This window comes from Lactuca virosa, chromosome 4 (genome assembly GCF_052849685.1).
Source record: "Lactuca virosa cultivar CGN04683 chromosome 4, Lactuca_virosa_CGN04683_v6, whole genome shotgun sequence".
Taxonomy (NCBI): Eukaryota; Viridiplantae; Streptophyta; class Magnoliopsida; order Asterales; family Asteraceae; genus Lactuca; species Lactuca virosa.
The window spans coordinates 50,078,233-50,102,671 of NC_136429.1; the positions used below are offsets into that span (position 1 = coordinate 50,078,233).

At 33.3% G+C, this 24,439-nt stretch overlaps 2 protein-coding genes across 2 annotated transcripts; one reads left to right on the forward strand and one right to left on the reverse strand.

Annotated features, from left to right (window-relative positions):
• Positions 1-857: 857 nt before the first annotated feature.
• Positions 858-2,212, reverse strand: LOC145104416 (uncharacterized). The gene is made up of 3 exons (XM_079041664.1): positions 2,069-2,212; positions 1,307-1,970; positions 858-1,237 (listed from the first exon to the last, which is right to left on the reverse strand). Exons 1-3 carry the CDS (start codon positions 2,210-2,212, stop codon positions 858-860), a joined length of 1,188 nt encoding a protein of 395 aa, XP_078897790.1.
• A 10,918-nt stretch (positions 2,213-13,130) lies between these two features.
• Positions 13,131-16,123, forward strand: LOC145104028 (uncharacterized). Its single transcript, XM_079041311.1, has 9 exons — positions 13,131-13,823; positions 13,927-14,400; positions 14,505-14,604; positions 14,710-14,766; positions 14,862-14,979; positions 15,099-15,181; positions 15,383-15,444; positions 15,533-15,614; positions 15,705-16,123. The coding sequence occupies exons 2-9, from the start codon at positions 14,078-14,080 to the stop codon at positions 15,759-15,761; spliced, it is 882 nt and encodes a 293-aa protein (XP_078897437.1). The 5' UTR covers positions 13,131-13,823; positions 13,927-14,077; the 3' UTR covers positions 15,762-16,123.
• The last annotated feature ends 8,316 nt before the right edge of the window (positions 16,124-24,439 follow it).

Consider the following 24,439-nt stretch of genomic DNA (forward strand, 5'->3'; position numbering starts at 1 on the left):
AGCGCCCCATAAAGAATGTCACAATTCTGGCAGATGCGCCTAAGTGATAATATTAGCAGTTGTGCTTGACAGATGTGTCATTAGCAACGATGGATTTCGTGCCTATTCCTTAGGATAATCCTTAGGAATGAATGAACGAGGAATAGTTGATTCTTAGGGTAGATCCTTAAGAGTAAAGAAGATAATGGGGATGGGTAATTGGGTTGATTGTTTGATGTTTAAACATAATAATTATATTATTGTGGGTTGAAAACCCTATGTACTCACCAGGTTTTCCAACCTGACCCACTCAAGCTTATTTGTATCACAGGTGTCGATACGAAGTCACTTTACACTGAGAGATTAAAGAGATGTAGATCACTAGTGTAAATAAATGTAAGTTCTGTTTATGCTTATGTTTCTTTATTGACAATGACATCCTAAAAGTTTTAAAATGAATAAAAATACATTTATTTGGAAATGCTTTGATAACGTATTTATCATGTTTTTCTGGGAACAAATTCCGCAACAATTTTATTAAAAGAGGTACTCTGATTTTTATAAAGCATAAACAAAATCGGTCTTTTCTAGCCGTGAAAATGGGGATGTCACAGAATGTCCCTCATTTTTGATATGCATGTTGGTTAAGTTAATTGTTTTTCGTTAGTTAAGTTGCTTGTTGTTGTACGTGTGTTTTGTGACTATTTAATAAATGTCCCTTACTTTTAATGTATGTTGTTTCCTCAATCGCAATTAAAAAAGAATTAACAAAAAAGGTACATAAATAACTAATACATAATACGACATAAAATGCAAACGGGGTACATGAATAACTAATACATAATACGACATAAAATAAAAACGGGGTACATGAATAACTACTTCATTGGGGGAGGTAACAGGACCACCGTTTCATTTGGTATTTCCCAGAGCACATGTGATGGTATAGAATTCACCAACTCAGATCCATATGCAAGTCGATACACGAAATTAGTGAACTTGTAATCAACCATTTCGTGAATGGCTTCAGACGTACGGGTTCTTAGACATGCTATAGCGTGGCCACATGGTATACCGCTTTTTTGCCATTTCCGACAACTACATACCCTTCGTTCAAGTTGTACGTTGCTGGTGGCAAAATTGTCATCGACTTCAAATGTATCCCCATACAAACGTCTTGCCATCCAATTATAAGACTTGTTGACACGTTTTTGAACCTTACTCTCAACATAAGGGGTCAACCCACCAGACAACCTCCCTGGAAAATTTGATAATTTTAGAAAAATAATAACACAAGAAAAAAACTAAATATAACAATCTCCCTTACCCGCCACTTCAGCCCGTTCACCATACTTTGATTGTATTGACGTATTGATTAACTCAATTATCGTTGTTATAGGAAACTCACGTGTGGATATAAATTGCAACATTTCAGGGACGTCAATCGATTTAACATTGTAACGTACTTTTGGGAAAAATGCTCGTGTCCATTTTGAAATTGCTATATCGTCAAGCCAGTAAATTGTACTCCTAAGCAAGGTGCAGAAAGGTGGTTTCCTACATGCACTTTGCAACCTTTCCAGACACAAGTAAAAATCATGAACACTATATGCATTGCATGACTTCCAAAACAACGATTCGACTTCCGTATCGTTATGTCCTACAGACTCATGTATTTTTCGAGCTATATCTTTAGGACAATATCCATGATACGAATCCGGGTAGGCACTCTGAACACCAAAGTCTATTTTATCACATAGGTTGCTTATGAAACCAACCTCTGTATCCTCACCTAAACAATCTTTTAACCTCATCATGAACCATCTCCATGATTCTTCACACTCTAAGGTTCCCAAACCAATTGCTAAGAGTAGGGGTTCATGATTTCCATCCAAAGCCACTACGAAGTACATTGTTGTCAGATAACTCCCAAGAAGGGGTAAATAACCCACATATATCAACGGTATCATGCACCTAAGGAAGGTACGAATCTGCATAAAAAACAAACATAAATTAGTGATAAGTAAAGAGTACACGAGATACATTAGCAAGAAATCTTAATTAAGTCAATAAAACTAATATGTTATACCACGCAACCTAAAGCCACAAAACAGAATTGAAAGCGGTTGGTATCCATTTTCTTGATGGCTGTGAAGGTATTAGGATTTGTTCTTTGTAGATTATGCAGGAATATTGGTAGCTGAGTAAAGCTTCTTTCGGTGTAAGTACTCATTTTCACAAGCAATGAAAGTGTATTATAATCATCACACAAATACAATTTTAATTATATACAAGTTGGTGTTTCTCTACAGTTCATATTTCATAGTTCAACTTTTTAAATTCGTAGTCAAACCAGTTCATTTCATAGTCTAACATCACTGACAAGACAAGACAATGTACTTGTATGTAGTTCATAGTTCAACTTTTTAAATTCGTAGTTAAACCAGTTCATTTCTGTAACGCCCGTGTTTCTAGGCTAGGCATTAATATTGACATAATAGTCTAGGTTAACCTTTGTAACTCATTTAGAAGAAATGAAAAGGAATTATGTGAATATTATGTGTTTTATGCTTAATTATTAGGGTTTAATTAATTAAGAATAAAAATGAGCGTCAAAAATAAATATTAGATAAAGCCGATATTTATAAAGAAAGTTGTAGTGGTCGTGACAAGGATTACGGATATATAAAGAATGCCAAAATCCGAGTTATAATGAAGAAGTTATGACCTGTCGAAGTTTCGCGACAAACCGGCACGGTGCCGAATGTCGTAAAAAGTGAGTTTTTGATAAACTACTTTTTAGCCTTAGTGATCTAAACGAAACTTGTAGTATTCGTTAAACCGAGAGTAGGTATAAAAAGAACGCCCAAATCTGACTTCGTATGAGGAAGTTTTGATTTTTCGAAGTTTCAGCTTAGCAGTAGACAGCTAAAAACTCGAATTTTAGATCGAGTGATTTTTAGCCGACACGACCTAAACGAGAATCAAAGGTCTCGTAAATAGTAGTACAACGGTAAAAAGTCTGACGAAAACGGACGTCGGATGAAGAAGTTATGAATTTTTAACGGATTTCCTGTCCCGGTCTGTTAAAAATAATAATATAAAAATTTAAGTCAAAATTAGCTGACGAAGTATAAACAAAATTTGTAGAGCGTAGTTTTACCTACGCGTATGTGAAAGTTATGGATTTTAGAAGTTTTGGCGCGAAAATCGAGAAAAATCCCCAAAACCGAGAAATCTCGCATACGTGGACTTCGGCCACGTGTCCTCGCCTCGCATCGAACACGTGTCCGAAATTATGCTGAGTCATCCGAAATCTGCTGAGTCACCGAAGCCACCTGGCGAGGCGTGTCACATTATTCTCGAGTCCGAGGTTCGGTCCTATAGGAGGCTGCCCCGTGTCCGATCTCGGTGTGTCATCAGGAGCGTGTCCGAACCGGAGTGCCGTCCGAATTGGTCCAATAAGAAGCCTCCAGCGAGGCCCTCGCATGCGCAGCCCACGTGCGAGCAGGTGCTGCCCTCTTCGGATCTGCTGCCGCGTGTCCCCTTCTCGGCCGTCCGATCAGCAGCTTCGGACACTATAAATAGGAGGGTGCGAACCCTCCCGGCCAAAGTTGGAAAATTGGCAATTTTGGCCCCTTTTTCAATATTTTGGCTATTTTCACATCCCCCGATACCCCGAGATCATTTCCAACGCCCGGAACACGTCCTGGAGTGCCGAGAAGCCCGGAAAATTTATTTTTTTTCGGTTTCGAAGCCCGACCCTCGCAGAGCCCAGTTTCTCAATAAAACTCCCGATTTTATTAGAAATGATCGTTTTAGGCAACGAAGTGCTGCCCGGTTATCGTTAAATCATGTGAGTGTGTAGTCACTTTCACCTTACACATATATATGAAGTATTTTCTTTAAAATACGTGCTATGTGTAATTATATTAATTGTTTAATTAAGGTGACTGTTGAATAGATGTTTTATACAAGTTTTAAACTGTGTATGTATTTTTATCTACAAATATGTTGGGTAAAACATAGGTAGATAAATTAGATGATGTGTGATGAAATAAAAGTGATGAGAGATATCGATGTTTAAGATGATCTAGTCATCTAGCAGAGTATAGACAACGACCACAGACTATTTTAGATAGTCCAGTGGAACGTTAGCAGACTTGTAATCGGTAGGTATGTTTGAACTATATGTTCATAAGGTGTTCTCGAACTATATGTTCATTAGGTGTTTTTGAACTATGGGTTCATCCGTTAGTTCTTCTTTTTGACACTATTACGTGTCGGGGTACGGGAGCGTACGGGAGTACTTTATTAGTATTTTCCCTATAATTTTATTTTGAAGAGCTTTGGAGTCTTTGTTTCTTTTATGAATTGATCGGACGAGCTTCATGAGTCAGTGATATAGATCATGAGTTAAATAGTGGGTGTGTGATGAAAGGTGAGTTGGATAGATGAGAAGATCAGTGATGAGATCATGAGTTGAGAGTGAGTGGTGAAATGAGAACATGAGTTGAGGGTGAGTGGTGAAATATGAGAAAAGCCCTTAACCAAACGTACTCTAAAAACCCATTGACATGTATTGCGAGAGGGATTCCCGTGGGAAATACTGTCGATAACCCCGTCATTCAGCAGAGTATGGATGACAACCATGGACTATTCTAGACGGTCTGTGGAACACTAGTAGGCTTGTATTGCGGGAGGGATTCCCGTGGGAAATACTGTCAACCTGTAAGTAGATGAACTATATGTTCATCAGTTGTACTCTAAAAGCCCATTGACATGTATTGCGGGGGGGGGGGGGGGACTCTCGTGGGAAATACCGTCGATGAATAAGAGCTATGGACTTAGCCTATGGAAAACCCATTGACATGTATTGCGCGAGGGGGGGGGGGGGAACTCCCGTGGGAAATACCGTCGATGAATAAGAGCTATGGACTTAGCACATGGAAAACCCATTGACATGTATTGCGGGGGGGGGGGGGGACTCCCGTGGGAAATACTGTCGATAAATAAGAGCTATGGACTTAGCACATGGCGACGATGTGACTTCGTGCCTATTTGACATAAATTGCTGAAGGAAAGCAATGTTGTCACCCCGATGTTTGTCTTATTTGACATATATTGCAGAGGGAAACAATGTTGTCACCTTGTTGGTTGTTTTATGTTAGGATGTCTTATTTGACATAAATTGCAGAGGGAAGCAATGTTGTCACCTTATTGGTTGTTTTATGTTAGGATGTCTTGTTTGACATAAATTGCTGAGGAAAGCAATATTGTAACCCCTAGTGATAATCCTTAGGCTAGGTCCCTTGTGATTGTTGTTTTAGGGACGTAAAGTGAGGATAATGAGAATGAGAATTTAGGGTTATTTTTGGTTGATGAAATTAATAAATTTATTGTTGACTGAGAACTTAATAAGTTTATTATTTATTGTGGGTTGAAAACCCTATATGCTCACCAGGCTCCCAAGCCTGACCCACTCAGTTTAATTGTATCACAGGTATCGATACGAAGTTGCTTTACACTGAGAGATTTAAGGAGAAGTAGATCACTAGTGTGAATGAATGTAAGTTTTGTTTATGCTTATGTTTTTGTATTGACAATGACATCCCAATGGTTTAAGTGAATAAAATACATTTCTTCGGAAATGATTTGATAACATATTTATCATGTTTTTCTGGGAACAAATTCCGCAACACTTTTAATCAAATAATTACTCTGAAATTATTTTAAAAGCATAAATTAAACCGGTCTTTTCTGGCCGTGAAATTGGGGATGTCACAATTTCATAGTCAAACATCACTGACCGACAAGACAAGATAATGTACTTGTATGCAGTTCATAGTTCAACTTTTTAAATTCGTAGTCAAACCAGTTCATTTCATAGTCAAAGATACTTGTTTGTAATAAAATTTCTTCTATAAATGGGTGTAATGTAACTCCATTAAATTTATATGTGAAATTAATTCATATTAGATAGACTAAAAAAGGCGAATGACATACTGTAATTGCGGAGGTGAACGTATCATTAGGATTTCGGGTACAACTAAAAACCCAAGAAGATTATTTTACGCTTGCCCATATATGGTATCATGTTCTTAACCTCATTCAGATTTACACCCTAATCATTATATAGCAACAATTCTTATTGTCAATGTTTAAATTTACAGGGACCAAAATGCGGGTTTATCAGTTGGGTTGATGAAGAGAATGACCAATCATCTATCATAATAGCTAAAATAACTAACAGTAACAAGCTCTTTCAATCAGAAAATAAGCAGTTAAAGATAGCCTTGGTTTGTAGTTGGGTGTTGTTTTTGGCAATTATTATTTACAAGTTGTAAGCTTTTTAATATTGTTTTGATAGTTTTTAGGTTGTTACATCAATAAATTGTTGTATTTGTTGTTATGTTTAGAGCATTGTACTTGTTACTTTAAAACAAATGGTGGTGTCGTTCTTATGTTGTAAGTATTTAAGTTATTACTAGATCATTAAATCCAACATACAATTACATATACAAATATATAATCCAACTACATAGGACCAAGACTCGACCCCCAATAAATTTTTGCCATCCGTTGGTGAAACTCTAAAGCTGTGTTCCTTGGGTCAATAAGTTCACGTATTGGTTGGCCTGAAACTAATTGTTCCATAAACATACAAACAAAAACACCGCAATCTCCCAAATGGCTACTTTGTTGGGGAACATTTGTTTCGAATATGAATTGCATATTCAATGGAATCCTTGGGATATTCCTCCGGGCCCAATAGTTAATCTTGTCTAAACAAGCGGCCACCATAACTTCAAATTTGGTAAAGGTTCCATCAGAGTTGAATTTTTCATAAGCCCCTCTACCGAGACTGTCATAAATATGGACTTCCATATTCGCCAATCGTAGTTCCCCAAATAACCAGTGATTAGGGGCTGAATGAATCGGAAATAGGACCTGTATAAGGATAAAAAAGAAATAAATTTTGTTTAGAAATAAGAATACAAAAACATAATGACAATAACGATAATATTTTCAAAAAATTAAATTTAGTTTACCGTATCGACATCCCACCAAGCAACCATGAAGTTGGGGTATTTAGCAATACCAGCCATAAACGCCCTCCAATCCTGCCCTTCCTCCAGAGCATGACAAACAAAAAAATTTGTCGGCATTATTGTATGTCGGTCGCTATCAAAACGTCTCTCCATCAGTAGTCTATACCAAATGGTGATATGCTGCACAAAATTATGATACTTTTGTTATTAACTAAAAAAGAAAATACTTTAAAAAAAATAAATTAAGTATTATTTTACCGCTGACTCCAACCATCCGTCGTGTGTATGCCCAAACAAGACGCTCCAAAATTCTCTATCTAACACCAAATTAAACAAACGACGCTGCATGTCATATGAATGAAATAAATAATTCTGGATCACAACCTCACCGCCTGCTATGTAAGGTTGCAGGCGCAACACGGAGAAGTCGTGAGCAACAGCAAATGCTGGAGGAGGAACGGGGCTTGTTGATTTCATATCAACCTTCCTTTTTGCTTTTCTTTTTTGCTTCGGTGTTGTGTGCAGCTAAAACAATATTGAAATTTTTAGATCTCTATCTTTCAAATAATTCACATAAAAAAATTTCTATTATTACGATATAAGTTTTTAAATTAAACGAATACCTCGGTGTACGGAGGACACAAATACTTTGATGGATTTCGAGCCCTCGGTCTATCGGGTGTAACTTCTTTGCCATCAAAACCATAAGCATCATAATAATTTAAATTTCCCGTAATTTGTATTTCATCTTCCTCGGACACCTAAATTAATAAGCAAAAGTCTCTAATTAAAACATGTTTCAATCTACTAAATAAAAATTAAAATAAATGTAAGTATAACAACCTCTTTAGCTTCATTATCATTTACATCAAACACATCATCATCAAATTTGTTTCTACTACAACCCGCATTCTCATTCCTCTCCTCCAACTCCTACATTAAAATTAACACATTATAGTTATTAATGGAAGACACATTAAAAATTAATTATTAAAATCGTAAATGTAATATCTATAATAACCTTGTCGTCTTCAATATCACCAAAAATATTTTCATTTGTATTATTTTTATTTATCACTTCATCTTCTACAACCTAAATTTGCAAATATAAAATATGAACACAAATATTAATATATGTTAATAAATTAAAAAAAATAATGTAGCGTGTAACTAACCCGTTCATCAAATTTTGTTTGGAATACTGCAGGCTCCTCAAAACTGATGTTATTCCATAGATCTTCATTATTCACTTCTTCAACAAACACCTCTGTAGGTTCTCGGTTCGTAAACACATGTTGCTCCAGTGCATGTAGCCGTTTCAACACCTCCTCTAGGTCGGGTTTTCCACTGCGCCCACCTCTACCATGAGAGCGACCATTAGACGACATACTAGACGAAGATTCGTCTTGTCTCCTAAAATGGTCCCGTACTGGGGATGGAACTGATTTCCGTTCACCATATACATACTCTTGAAATGACATATAATAAAAAGATGTCATCTCATCATCACTCGGTGACATTTTATTTCTTGGTGGTTGTCCCTCCTAAAAAATTGAACATATTAAAAATGCATATAAAAGTATAATAATGAATTTTATTAATAATTAAAAAAATTTATAAACCTGTATCTTTGAAAAAATCTTGTTCACATCAACCCATTTCAATTTTTTTGTCCCACTCCATCGTTTCATCCGATGCATGTCTCTATTCTTTCTCAATACAAATCCACAGGCACGAACAGCCGGAAGCATCTCATATATCCATATCTACAATTTTTACAATTATAGTAATAAAAGTTAAAATTAAAATAACTAACATAACAATAAAACCATTTAAATATAAGTAAATTTTTATACCCTAATTGGAGCCGTAAATCCTGAGACAGTGTATTTTAAAGTTTGACGACGCTCAGGAAGTGATAAATATTTATTTATCTTGTTCCATGTATCCTCAAGGTCATCATACGTAAAATCCCATAAATAACTACCCCAAGCGAAACTAACAAAACAAAAAAAATTTAGTTATAATATAAATTAACATTAATAATATAAAACTTTCAAAGTAAACAAAAAATATCTCTTCCAAACATCCAAATTCTCAGCCAAAAAAACCAATCTTGTGGCACGCGATCATTTATTTCTTTTCCTAAAAAACATTCACATAAAATGTAAATCAAAAATACTCTAACTGCATCCGCATCGTCAACTTCTAAGAATGGTTGATTTAAAATAAAACTTTTCAGGTCACCGATTTTCACCGAACTATTTGTATGGTTCGGAAATAGCCGCTCACGCAATAAACATCTTTTTTTACTACTAACTATTTTTTCTGACACTTTTTTCCCGATGTTTTTTGGATACTCCGCAAATTTCAACCCGATTATCAAACAAAACTCTTCCGGCTCATAAACCATTTTCGTATCGCCTACTCTAAAATATAACCGTTTTATTCCATCTGAAGATAAAACACCGTCCGACCGTATCTGATGAAGGAACATTTTGTGGAACAGCAATCCGTCCCCTTGTAAACGAGGGACGTCCAACAAGTAACCAAATATTGTATCTCTAAATATATCACGTCTCACACCATCTAACACTTCAAATCCTTCACATATGTTACACCCCGATCCCTTTAAGTTTACAATAGCTTTCACATCGAAATTATTATAATTATGCTGCAAAAAACACAATAACATATTAGAAAACTAAACAACTATTTCATTTTAAATTATATTATTATTAAATGTAATAATAACATAATAACAATGCAAATACAAATATTTAATAAATAATTTATATATTTACGCTAAAAAACAATAACATACTATAACAATTTTTCAACTTAAATGGCAACTATACAAACAATTTTTCAAGTTATACGACAAATATACAAACGAGTTTTATCTTTCTAATTATATCAAATAACATTTTCTAACCATATAAACAAATAATTTTTCAACTAAAACGACAACTAAATTAACAATTTTTCAACTTATACGACAAATATACAAACAATTTTTAAGTTTCAAATTATATAAAATAACATATTCTAACCAAACATATTGAAAACCACTAACCAAACATATTGTAAACATTATTCTAACAATTTATTTAACTAATAACTTAAAAAAATAAGCATATTCTAACAATTTTACTAAATGTACAACTACCCGATGCACACTCTACGCAGTCTCTACTTGTACATTCATACAACCACTAACAAAATAGCATTTAAACTTCAAGTTTAGTAATAACAAATATTAAAACTATCAAATACAACAAAATTATCCTATCACAAACAATATAATTTCTTTTTTTTACACTAACTAATACAATAAATAATAAAATAATAAAGATATATACTAAATAAATGTTAATTAAAACATAAAAAGAGTTAAAATCTAACCATATTTTTGGGATTGTTGAACTAATCGTCCATTTTCTTCAAGAAATCGTCAAAATGAATCCCCGAGAGAGAGAGAGAGAGTTTTTCTATATTGAAGAGTGAAAAATGAGGAAAAAAAAATCGTTTTATAGAATTTCATGCGCAAAATCGCAGGTGAACAGTGTAAATCGCAGATGGACTTTTCCATCTGCGAATGTACAAGTACCTAAAGCACAACTGTGCTTTAGGTACTTGTACATTCGCAGATGGAATGTGCAAATCGCAGATGGACCATTCCCATCTGCGATTTTCATGGCTATTTTTGCAATTTCGATTTTTTTTGGCTATTTTCCGCAAAGTGATTAGGATAATTGGCTATTTTTGTCATTTTCTCTTAGATATATAAATATTGGAGTTAATTATCTGAATATAATCATACAATGTCATGTAATAACTTTTAAGACACGCATCCAAACATCTTCAAGATGTATTATGAACATGAAATTGTATAATGGAGACCTCAGGTTCAAAATTCATGTAAACACCCTTGATCGTTTATGTTCCGTGATTTACTTCGTACATAATAGCCGTAATCGGGCGTTATATAAGAACGACAGTTTTATAGTTTACCAATTTTCTCATTATCGAAATAAAAGGATCAATGGAAAATTGTGTTTAACCTACCGAATAAATGGGACACAAATAGTTCCTCTAATCATTCATATTTTGTCATGATAAGTAGTCGCTAAATAGATAATTATGCAAAACATTTTCCACTAATCATACATACTGGCAATTATTCATTATTTTATGTTTGACAACACATATTCGATTCGTTATTACCTTAAAATTCACACAACCAATATTCAACTTTTAAAAGTCAAATCTTTCTGTTTAAGTTTTATATAAAAATAAATATTAAACTCTTAAAAGTCAAGTCAGGATTTTTGTTTAAAATTTATATCAAAGAGAAACAGTTGCATAAGAGATGTACATTATAAAAGTTGCACATTATTTATATTTTCATAAATAGACTTTTAATTCATACATTCATACATAAATACATACATACGTACATTCATTCATACTTGTGTACATAGTACGTACGCACATATACACATGCACATACATATACATGCGTACATACGTATCGCATGCACGCACGCACACACAAACATACATATGTGTGTATAGAAAAAAAATTCAAATATGAACCATAAAAAAAACTCAACCTGCACGTGAAAGTTTCATTAGAAACTATTCACAAACATTCATATTTTTGCAACTTTTCGCACACTAAGGGTTTTGTTTTTTTGTTTTTTTGGAAACCATACACAATCATTTACAACATTTACAACATTCTCATTTGAATATCCAAGTCAACCTCAAGTGTCCCGACCATACAAGTGATAACCCATCCTAGTGGCAGGGGCGGACACAAGATTTCTCAGTAGGGATGCACAGGAAAGTTAGAGGTTGCACAATAGTAGAAAAAATAAAAAATTTAAAAATTTTCAAAAAATTTTCCACTATGGCCGGAAAAGTTAGGGGTTGCCGGTGCCACCGGTGATCCCCTAAATCCGCCCCTGCCTAGTGGATGCACAAGTTCATAGTCAAAATCTCATTTCCAAACAAAATAGTTTGTCCCTATTTTCAAAAACTCTTTACAAAAACATTCCATGAAGGCACGTCCATAACATATAGTATCTCGAGTAGTAAATGCACATAATAGTTCAAATCAAAGAAAGTTTGAAAATGCAAATATGTAACAAAGAAATGTTTACTTACATCAATTGTTGCATGTACACTACTTCACTTCTAATACCGTTTGGTTGTCTATTAGTCACCTAAATATCAAATAAATTATGTATTAGTTGTTAATTACTTTCTAGATAATTAAACTAAAGTTTATAAACCTAAAATGCTCATGTTCCATCATTCATAAGCTTATAGAAAATAGTGGAGGTATGAAATACTTGGCCGAGTGGAACTGTTCTATGATTCCACTCTGTCGAGTGAAATGTCATGACCTCATGACCATCGATATCGCTAACTATCTTTTTTTGGATCTATAATACTTCCCCTCATGTCCACTTTACCAATGACAATCGTACGAGAGACTTCATCGATAATAGAGAACCCGTGTCATTCTTTATTCATGATGAGTTTGACGTAATAGACCTTAAAATTTTCTGATCAAGTAATTCGAAAGAAATAAGCTCCTATATATTATTTGTCTTTATGTTTACATTTTTTTTGTATCTGACACACAAATTATTATTCAATAGTTATATATAACTAAATTGTACCATAAATGTACACAATAAATTTCTCAACAAACAATTCAATTAAAAAGCCATATTAAAAATACATAATAGAATAGATGGTATGAAGCTCTGTCGTGCAAAAAACATGAAGAAACATATTTTTTTAGTAAACAAATATTTACATATCTTTTTAATATCTTTTATAAAAAGTAACCCAACAACCTTTTAGTTAATAATAATAATGAATCACCTTTGAGCACTAACCGTTTTGACTATGATTGAACAACCAATATTTTTCTTACCCATAGTCTTATTGTCATAACCAAATTACACATTTATCAAATTTATCAAATAAAATGACATTATTTGATCAAGCATCATTTCAATTTTGTATTTCCAGAAACATTCAAATGCACTTCAACCTTCCAACAATACGGAAAACAATTCATTTTGTCTTCAAATGGCTACAAAATTATTACGAGTAAACATTTGGTGAGAAGACCATCGTCATCATTGGGTGGAAATGGAATGGTGACAATTATTGGCATCAAATGCTTATTGGGATTCGCACTATTGCTGAATTCCAAGATCTGCACAACCAAAAAAGTTTACAAAAAGCTAAACCTAAATTATTCATTACACAAATGCAACTGTCTTTCTGATTCCTCATTGGCCAGAGCTCCAATATTGTATTAGATTAGTATACATACATGATACAACCCCCTTCTTTCAAATTTCAACCACTAACATCAGAGTCTTAGACATATACAAAGAGAAATGGAAGAGGGTTTTGTTGTTGTATCATTGTATGAGTGCGCGCTAAGCAACAAAAAGCAAAAGTAATCAACAGAAATGTGTGTTTAGTGAGTGATGAGCGAAAAAGGCAACAGAAGCACCCAACTTTGTCAAAAAGTTTATACATTAGGAAACCCCTTTCTTTTACTATCAATTTACCCACAGCTTTATCGATTTTTGGGTGCATACTTCCTCTTTGTTCGTCATTGCCAGTCCCGCGTTTTTTTTTTACCATGAAATGATGAGGTGATTTGAAGGTTTGATTGCTGAAATCTGTAGATAATAACGGAAGAGATGAAGATTCGTTGGGGGTATGTTGTAATTTGTTCGATTGGGGTTTAATAAGGTATTTTATGCATCGATTTGGCGGTTATATTTGATTATTGGTGTTTATGATATCCAAAATAAGTCTTTGATCTGATTATTATGGGTTTTTGATATCGATCAAGGAATCTAGGGTTTTAATTTGGGGTATACGGATTCATAACTCGACGCAACTTCAATATTCTTTTCTCTATCGATACCTTCTTATCTATAGAATCTTCAAGCAACAACCAAAAAGTATTAGAGGCTTTAATGGCTGCTTAGTATTATTGCGCCATGGATACTGGTTTTCACTACAATAGAACCTTGAGCTCTGGTCTGAATCGACATGCCATATCCTTCCAAACAAGTGCAGTAGCCAGCACATCGGAGATGATGATGATGGGTGATTACTATCCAATGAACAGTACATCAACACTAGGCACAAGGTTTTCAAACTGTGATATAGCAAACAGCAGTTCAGGGTTTACACAAGCTGGGAATCCGAATTCCTCTGGTTCTGTTCTTGCTGATTCCATTCCAGGGTTGAAGCATGATGCAGGCTTGGCTGTCGAATGGTCTGCTGAAGAACAACATAAGTTAGACGAAGGGCTTTCCCAGTAAGTGTTTTTCATTCCTAATTTTCTTTCAAACCCCCATTTCTTTGCTCCCTTTTCTTTCTTCTTTTAGATTATATGAATATGATCCTGTACATTATATGTAGATTTGCTGATGAACCTAGCATCATGAGGTACATCAAGATCGCTGCCACATTGCGTGATAAAACTGTTCGTGATGTTGCTCTGAGGTGTAGGTGGATGGCTGTGAGTTTTTTTACTCATTTTCAATAAAATCTTTATTGGCTTTCATTGATTAAAAATTCATCTTTTTACACTTTCAAATTGCTAACAAGATTATATAATTGGCAGAGGAAACGAAGGAAACAGGAAGGACTAAATATGGGGAAAAAGTTGAAAGATAAGAAGGTATACAGTATACTTATGCAACCATACATTTTTTATAAAAATATCTTTTAGCATAAAAAACAGCATTCTGATTATGATATATGATATGTTTTTAGGATACTTTGGTGGAATCATTTACAAAGCCAAGTATATCATCAGTTCCAACATTAAATGTGGCTCCATTTTCTGTTACCATGAATAATCATGTCCAGATTGACAGTATTACTTTTGAAGGTATGGATAAATATAGTTCATAGCTGAAAATTATCATTTCTTATATTTACATTACTTGTAGGTTTTTAGGATATATTTCTAACACAATGGATTTATCATTTATTTACTAATTGATGCAGCATTAAGTGGCTCAATAAGGAATTTACTAGAACAAAATAACCAAGTTATTGGTCAGATTTCAGCTAATATTTCCTCAATGAAAGTAAGTCTTTCTTCACTTTTCCAAACATATGTTTTTTCATCATCTGAATGGACTTATCCTTTCCTTTTTACAAAACTTAATCTAGTAAACACTTTTTTATCTGAGGAAAAAAAGAAAAGAAAAGGGCCTAACTTTTTATGATTTTGAATCTGTATTTAAAGCTAATTCTTTATATTTATCCATCACTTGTTTCATGAGTAGCTGCAGGACAATATCGACCTTTTCAACCACATGAAGAATAATATAACTACCATATTAAACAAGTATGACAATAATTCTTTCTTTTTTCATCTATCTATTCACTTTATTTGTGTTAATTTGGCGTTTATTTTTATAAAAAAAAAAATGCAGTATGAGGTATATGCCTGGGCCACCATTCCCTGTATCACTAAATGAAGATCTTGCTCATAGTATTTTACCAACATCAAGTCAGGTAATGAAGTTTGAGTTATAAGTTATAAAAACAAGTAAAATTGTAAAAAAAGAAAATATAAAAAGAAATTATGTTTGTTGATACTTTCAGACAATGATGTTTGAGGGATCAGGTGGGATGTATATGAAGCAAGAACCAGGGTTTTGATGTGGGAGTTTGGTTGCAAAGTACAAAATTAAAGGTGATGTAAATTTAAAATAGGTTCACTGTATTGATTGCCTATTCGGGTTTAAATCCAATGATATAAAAAAGAAAATTCGTAGAGATCACATTTTTGAAAAAAAAAAATTTAAAATGTTTAGGTCATTTGCTTATGTTTACCCTTTATAGTCTATACAACAACAAAGTAGGCCCCCAAAAATGTACTTTTTGTTCCTCGTGTTAGACCTAAAATAAAGATCTCAGTTTGTAGAGATTTTAGCTCAAATTAATAGGATGACTGATGACTTGTTGTTCTTCTGGCTTTTGGTGAATTAGTAATTGAAAGTTGTAACCTTCTAATTGTTTTATGATATGGTGCTCAAGAAGAGGATGAAATGGATGTTTTTCTTTGGTACGATTTGAGTAATTGGATTTGATTTGTTTTGCATTGATGAAAAACATGATCAATTTGGTGAAGAAAATGCAACATAAACATCTCACACATAAAACAATTGTCATGACTTCACTAAAAAATTGGTGGGAAGCATTAACAAGCAAAAAAAAAAGTTTAGTAAGTTAAAGAAGTCTTGGAGTTTTAATGCAAAATAGTGACTTATTTGAAATCTAAGACAACTACCTTCTTACTATTTGTCTAATATTATAATTGAATTAGGTGAAAATCCGTGGGAATAAAACTAGTAGGAATAAAATTAAAATTATGATATATATAATCCATTGATTACAATAATATATATATATATATATATATATATATATATATATATATATATATTAGAAAATTTTATATCCTTGTTATTAATTTAGAATTAATATTTTTTATACTAATCATTGCATTAAATTGTTTCTTACTAATATTTAGTTATTTTTTTATATGTTATTAATGTTACCCATCACTTCCTAGCAAACATTTTCATTATTTCGAATGTTAGTTTTATTGATAAATTATAAAACAACAAAAAATAAGTTTCAATTGGAAATTAGAAACTTAAGAAACAATATTAAAATGACAAACAAAAAAATAAACTTTAATAATAAACAAAACAATAAATGATAAGTTTCAATTAGAAATTAGAAAATCAAGAAACAATATTAAAATGACAAACAAAAACATAAACTCTAATAATAGAAAACGATATGCAAAAAACAAAGAAGTTTAACATAAAGAAAGACATAATAATAATCTATTTGATGAAAATGTCTATCAAACAACTATATTATTGCTCATGTTCTATCCTTTGAAGTAAAACTTGATGTCTTCTTAGCTTTTTTTTCCCAATCTTATTCTTTAAATCCTAACAATCTAATGTAGATTCATGAACTAAATATATACATTCTAAATCAACCAATTAATATACCATAAGTTATAAAAACTCTTGAGTTATAATAGTTAATTAGTTGAAAACTAAAAAGTTTTAATATTAAAGTAAAATTTAATACAATTATAAAAAACCTTTTGATATGTAGTAATTAGATGATAAATTGAAAAGTTGTAAATTTTAAATGAATATGGTTAACGTATTTTGACATCTTTTATACTACACACACACACGCACATATATATATATATATATATATATATATATATATATATATATATATATATATATATATATATATATACACACACATAAGTTGAGAACTATATTACATTATTTAGTCATTTTCCCCACAATAACCCTAAGCATAGTTTTTTTTATTCTGTCACATCAATTTTCCGTTAACTTTATCAAACATAAACCTATTAACTTAAATCCTCTATTTTGAAAAGTTATTTTTCAATAACTAACTAATCTATCCTTGTCTATATATAATACTATACGAATGTCTGTGTGTTGCGCAGAAACACCTATATAGTTGAAGTCTTTACAAATATATGTTTTTTTTATAAATATAATAATAACGCTGTTGTTAAATTTGATATAATAATTCGTATATTAAATTTGTATAATATATTGATTATTTTGAATTATATCATAGTATATACATCTATTATAATTGCATAATCTCAATCGTTTGAATGACTTTTACCGGTGAGTTACAAAAATTAAATATAATATATGGTTTAATGTTATTTATAGTTGTTGTTATTGTTAATTAATTTTTTAATTTTTTTTGCTTAATGTTTTAATTTCTATCATTATAATTATTTAAAACATTAAACATTGTTTTTTGATTTTAAAGGTAACAATATAATCATTTATATAGAGTTATTTTTAACTATTGTTATTGTAAATTATTTTAAGCTACTTATTTGAAAACTTTTAACGATTATAAAAATATATTTAGGAAATATTTTAGTTAAATTGAGATTACAATTTAGTTTTTGCATTTTTTTTATCACTTTTAACTATTTATAAAATATTCTTTTGTTTTTTTAAATGAAACTGAAATTTATATTTAAGTTGATACTATAATGTTATATTTAAATTAACAATTTAAGTTTTTTGTCCAAACTGCTCAAAAGTTATAGCTTTAAACTAATAATGATTTACATACAACAACATTTTAAATCTAATAAATTAAGTATAATATGTTAAAAGTTAAAGACATAACTTTATAAGTAGAAGTAAAAATATTATTTTAAAACTGAAATTTAGTTTATTTATTATTACACTTCATGTTTGATATTTATTTAACTTTATTAACCAACTTATAATCATTATTAGAAAGACACTACAATTTATCACTTTTAACTATTTACAAAATATTTTTTGGGTTGTTTAAGTTAAACTAAAATTTATATTTAAGTTGACCCTGTAATGTTATAGGGCGTGTTTGACACAGAGCTTTTGGAAGCGTTTGGAAGCTTCTAGCTTTTAGCTTTTGACAAAATGCTCTATTTTAAACAAAAAGCTTCGTTTGGTAGTACGAGCGTTTAACTTTTAGTTTAAACAAAACGCTCCAAATCTAAAAGCTACTTAATGTAGCGTTTAACAAAACGCTACTGAGCTTTTGAAATCAATTTCCATAATTACCCTTAAAAATATATTTATATATTTATTTATTTTTAATCGATTGTCCTTTTATGTAATTTTATATATTTTAGAAGCTTCCAGCTACTTTTGCCAAACACTCATATAACAAATAAAAGTTACAGCTTCTCGTTACCAGCTACCCGCTACCCGCTACACGCTACCCGCTACCCGCTTCCAACTAACAACTACTTTTGCCAAACACGCCCATATTCAAATTAATAATTTAAGTATTTTATACAAATTGTTCCAAAATTGTATATTTAAAATGATAATGGTTTACATCCAACAATATATTAAAACTAATAAATTAAGTATAATATGTTAAAAGTTAAAAAACATAACTTTATAAGTAGAAGTAAATATATTAAATTTGTCATATCTAGCCTTATCATGTCGGCGTTACATCGGGTTTTATTAGTTTGGTTATGAATTGTGTTTAATTGATCGCAACATCTATCATGTTAAAGTTATGATTTTTATTAGATATTGATGAGTTATGTGTAGTTTACATGAAAAATCTGATCGCATTGACTTGAGTCTTAACTAGTTTATGTCTATAAATTGTTAAGACTAGAGATCGAACAAATTTTAGGGTTAGGTAATATTAATTGGTTATTTTGATTGTTTTAGAGAGTTTAGATATCCATGCTATTCTTCGATTGATTGTCATGACCATTTATGAGAAATCACTAGATCGTGTCTTTCATATTTCGAATATATATTAAATTAATTATGTGTTCACTAATTACATGATCATTATGTTAGTTGTTCATTAATTAATAGTACTAGAAAATCCGAACAAGATAACTACTCGCATTAGAATTCGATAACCAACTGATAAATCCATTGCACTATTAACGAATTTAACCATGATTTTGAGAAGTAATCAAAATTAAACCAAAGTACCTAAAGTGATTCGTTTTCAGTCATTTTATCTGGTTAATTTAGTATTTGATTTGTTTAAGATTTAATAATAAAAGCCCCATTTTTTCTGCTTTCTTTTATTTAGTATAACTTATAGTGAAAAGTTCTAATATTAATTCACTACTGCTCCTCTTGAGTTCAACATCCTTGCTTATCAAAATTATACTATACTCGATCAGGTTCATTGCCTGTAAGGTGTGGTTTAGATGCGATAAACTAAGAATAATAAATAATTAATGCATTAAAAACACACACCGATTATGCTTTACGATCAAGGTTGGAGCCAACCAAAAAATAACACATACTAGTATACATGAGGACGACTATGTTTTTTGTCAGACCCAATCATTGAGGGGACTAGAGAGATCTCTATTGGGAGGGTTTTTACCCTCAAAACACTAGGTAGTTTGTATCATCTCATGAATATTACCCTCAAATCACTAGGTAGTCTTTTCCTTTACCATATATCAAAAAATTTAACAAAACATTGTATACATGATAAATTTCTCACACGAGTATTACACTCAACTTTTTCCCTTGTACTACTCAATGTTTGAATTAATATGCAAGGAACAAAAAAATAAATAAATATGACGCAGTTTGTATATGAATCTATGAGATCATACATTAAATAACATAAATGAGATCAAATAAACAAGATTATTTATAAAATATAATTTTATTATTTACCAACTTAAATAAATGAAAATAAAAATTTATTTGTTCTTTATTTATCAAGCATGGAATAAATCATACATTAAATAACATAAATGAGATCAAATAAACAAGATTATTTATAAAATATAATTTTATTATTTACCAACTTAAATAAATGAAAATAAAAATTTATTTGTTCTTTATTTATCAAGCATGGAATAAATACATAAACATGTTAATATTATTAATAAAATAAAATAATTTAATTAATTGGGAGCCTTATTAATATATAATTAGTTAGAATGAGTTTTAGGGTTTTATTATGGTTGGTAGGAAGGCTTTGAGAAAGCCTATCTACCAAATATTAAAATGAGGATTTTAGTGTCCATTTCTAGTGTAACGTCCCAAAAATAAGACCAAAAATTTTTAATTTTTAAATTGATAAAACGGTAATCCAAAATATCATCATAAAACCAAGATGGATCAAAGTATATCAATACATCATAGAATATAAGAGTAAATCAGAAAATGCGGAATAAGGTGGTGTGTGCTCTGTAATCATCCCATGTTCTTCCCTTTCGAACGAGAAGTACCTGAAACATAAACTTAAAATCGTAAGCACAAAGCTTAGTGAGTTCCCCAAACTACCACATATCATACATAATAAACACATACTGGGCCCCGCCCGGCATCGGGCCCCACACGGTATCGGGTCCTGCCCGGCATCGGGCCCCGCTCGGCATCGAGCCCCGCTCGGTATACAGATCTTTCACTCATCAGGCCCTGCCCGATATACATCTAAACATATAAACATGTAATCATATAAACAAATGCGATAATCACAAAGACAATAGCATACAATACTGTCATCGGGCCCCGCCAGGCAACGGGTCTTGCCCGGGAAGCATACCAACACATAACACATGCCAGAGTCATACACACATCTAACATCCTAACATAATAAACCATGGCCCGACATTGGTGCCTTCGGCATGCTAAACCCAATGAGGAAACTCACATTTAACTTCTGAATCACTCAAATAAATCTCTGTCTGCTGGTCCGACAAATCTCTGCGCTGTCATCATAAAACACATCCAATTAATAACTGGATTCTAACCCATATCTAAGAGTCTAAGCTAGGGTGAAATACCATTTGGCCTTTTATCTAACTTGGCCCAAGGCCAAGTCCCAATCCAACTACTCGAAAGGCCCAAAACCAAAATGATCACCCAAAGCCCAATTAAACTAAGCCCAAAACCCGTAATGACCCAATGCCCAAAATCGATCCATTGGGCTTCTGCTGAGAACGCCTGACGTTCCACCCTATGACGCCTGGCGTCCGAACGCTGGGCGTTCCCATGTAAACGCCTGGCGTTTGCTTGCTGATTACCAACTTCCAAACCAATGTCTTAATGGCTTAAGATCTCATCTCCAAACTTTAGATCCAATCATAATTGAACGTCTAAAACCATAAAGTTGCATGGCTACAATGAGCCCAACACCAAGATCCTAACTCAAAATCAACTATAAGGCTCCAAAACTCTTGCATGGAAGATTATGAAGACCCAAGATTGCATTTTTATGATTCTAGACTCACTATTATGCTTGAAAGGACAGTCCAAACCTATGGAGCATTCCAAACTCACAAAGATCAAGTCTTTGGGACCAAAAAGAACATAAACTAGCCCTAAATCAAGATCTAACAAATGAGACATCAATATCTGAACTTTATACCTTAAAATGATGCTCCAAGATGTCAAGAGTCCACACTTAGGGTTTTCGAAATGAGGATGGAGGCTGGAGTGGTGAAGGGTTTTGAGGCCATAATGTTCTTTAAATAAGGTGCAAACCCTAGAAATTAGGGTGTGGTATCTGCGTGCAAACCCCTGACGTCCATCATAGAACGCTTGGCGTTTGAACGCCTAACGTTCTATGCCAAGCGCCTGGCGTTTGGACCAAAGTGCCAAAAATTAACACAACAAGGTTAAAAGTGAAAATACCTGGAAACCATGGTGTTACAACTAGTACTAGGTTATAACCCGTGTACTACACGGGATCACAACTTATAATAGCATAATAATACATAATAAGTGATTTGCTATAAAAGAATATACAAAAATCAAATCTATGCTTATAAATAAAAAATAAGAAATCAATAACCAAATAATAGTTAGATCATAAAGTTTTAGATTGTAAAGTAATATTTTACTAATAGATCCAACTATTAAACATAAAAATTGTAACATCCTGTTTCGGATTGTTTTACAATTCCAGGCTCGGGGGTCGTAATCTGAGTATGAGAAGGTTATGAGATTTTGAAAGAGAAAGGTTTAGGCCTTCTTGGATATGGATAAGGTGGATCGTGGGTGAGAAAAGGGTTCGGGTTGTTCTTTAGGACCCAAGATTATCGACAAAGGTGTTGGTTTGGGCTTTTCATGAATTTTGGACCTGAGCTCGAGTGGGCTCTAGAATATATAAAGTTGATAGAAGTGTAGAGCATCTCGTTACCTTTTCGTGGATATAAAGTTCGTCGAAAACGGACATCGGGTGAGGAAGATATGACACTTGGAAGTTTTTGGCATAAATGGTCCCTTAAGGAGAAAAGTTGGCATGGAAGGCCATGCATGTGAAATGGAAGCGCGTGGGTACGCCCAGCATAAGGCTGGGTTACGCCCAGCGTATAAGGGAAATGGTCACGGGTGCTCCTTGGCGTACGCCCATCGTATAGGAGGTACGCCCAACGTACGTCCAGAGTCCAGAAACCCTAAATTTAGGGCGTGCCACTATATATAGAACATTATGGTTCAAACCCTAGCCTCCATGTTTGTTCCCTAACCTCAGAAAAACTCTAGAACGTCTCATATCTTCATCCTTGGATGTTTTGGTCTTCAAGAGGTTTATTTTGGTGGTATGAGCTTGGAATGGGCAAAAGAGGAAGTTGGCAAGGAAGAGCTTGGGAGTTTGGAGCTCATAGATCTGGATCATCATCATCATTTGGAGCTCTTTTGAGGTATAAAGTTCATAGCTTTCCTTAAGCATGCTTAGATCTAGTGTTGTTTGATTTTGGAGTCCCTTGGTCCCAAGATTTAAGCTTTATGATGTAAATTCGACTCCTAGTCTTGGAGTTGCTATTTTCAGTTCTAGATGAGTCCCTAAGGCAGAAAGTTGCCATCTTGATGTCCCATTTGTGTTCATGCATGATATGTAGCCCTTATGATGTAAGTATGTTGTTACATTTTGAGTTTGAGCTTATTTGGTGGATTGCAAGTCACCAAGATTACGACTTTAAGGATTAAGAGGATAATAAGGACCTGGATCTGAATTTGTAGCCTCTGGAATGAAGTAATAAGCACTTAATGGAAAAAGGGCTTAACAGGAGGATTACACTAAGCGTACGTGCAGGTACGCCCAGCGTACTCGCCATCGAGTCAGTACGCCTAACGTACATAGGAGTACGCCCCGCGTAACTTGTCTGTGTTGGACTTTGTGTTGTGGGCCGTGCTTTGGGCCATGCTTTGGGTCTCTAGGCTGTTGGGCCATCTTTAGTCTGAAGCTATGGGCCAAGGATATATTTGGGCTTGGGGTAAGGCCCATTGGAGGGAGTGGGCCCAGTTTAGCAAAGTGGGCCATTAGTGGGCTTGGGGAGTTTATCTAAGGTTGGGCTTGCCTTTTTGATTAAGAACTGGGCCTTGGTGGGCCCAATGGGTTTTAGGTCATTAATGGGCTGGTCAGTGGGCTACATTTAGACCTAAAGAGTGAGAGTTGGACTTAGTTCCTAATTGGGATAAATGTGGGCCCTGGCACAGAGTTAGAGGGCGGTGTGTAGCAGCAGCGTTGCTAGAGGTTGTTCATCATACAAGGTGAGTCTTCTCATCATACAAAGTGTAGCAGCAGCGTTGCTAGAGGTTGTTCATCGTATGTGCTTACATTGAGTATTACGTTATCCTGCCTTATGTGTTATATTGTGCATTATTTCTTTGTGATTTATGCCATGCGGAGCTTTATACACCGGACCAGAGGGTCCAACGATTTATGAGGCCAGAGGGTCCTCAACTAGACCGGACCGGAGGGTCCAACGAGCTAGACCGAACCAGAGGGTCCAACGA

Excerpts from the sequence above, each read along its gene's own strand:
- LOC145104416 (XM_079041664.1), bottom strand. The coding sequence starts at position 2,212 with ATGAGTACTTACACCGAAAGAAGCTTTACTCAGCTACCAATATTCCTG. Across the intron at positions 1,971-2,068 it reads TTGTGGCTTTAGGTTGCGTG|ATTCGTACCTTCCTTAGGTG; the intron begins GTATAACATATT and ends TTTTTTATGCAG. Across the intron at positions 1,238-1,306 it reads TGAACGGGCTGAAGTGGCGG|GGAGGTTGTCTGGTGGGTTG; the intron begins GTAAGGGAGATT and ends CAAATTTTCCAG.
- LOC145104028 (XM_079041311.1), top strand. The coding sequence starts at position 14,078 with ATGGATACTGGTTTTCACTACAATAGAACCTTGAGCTCTGGTCTGAAT. Across the intron at positions 14,980-15,098 it reads TGACAGTATTACTTTTGAAG|CATTAAGTGGCTCAATAAGG; the intron begins GTATGGATAAAT and ends TAATTGATGCAG. Across the intron at positions 15,615-15,704 it reads TTTTACCAACATCAAGTCAG|ACAATGATGTTTGAGGGATC; the intron begins GTAATGAAGTTT and ends TGATACTTTCAG.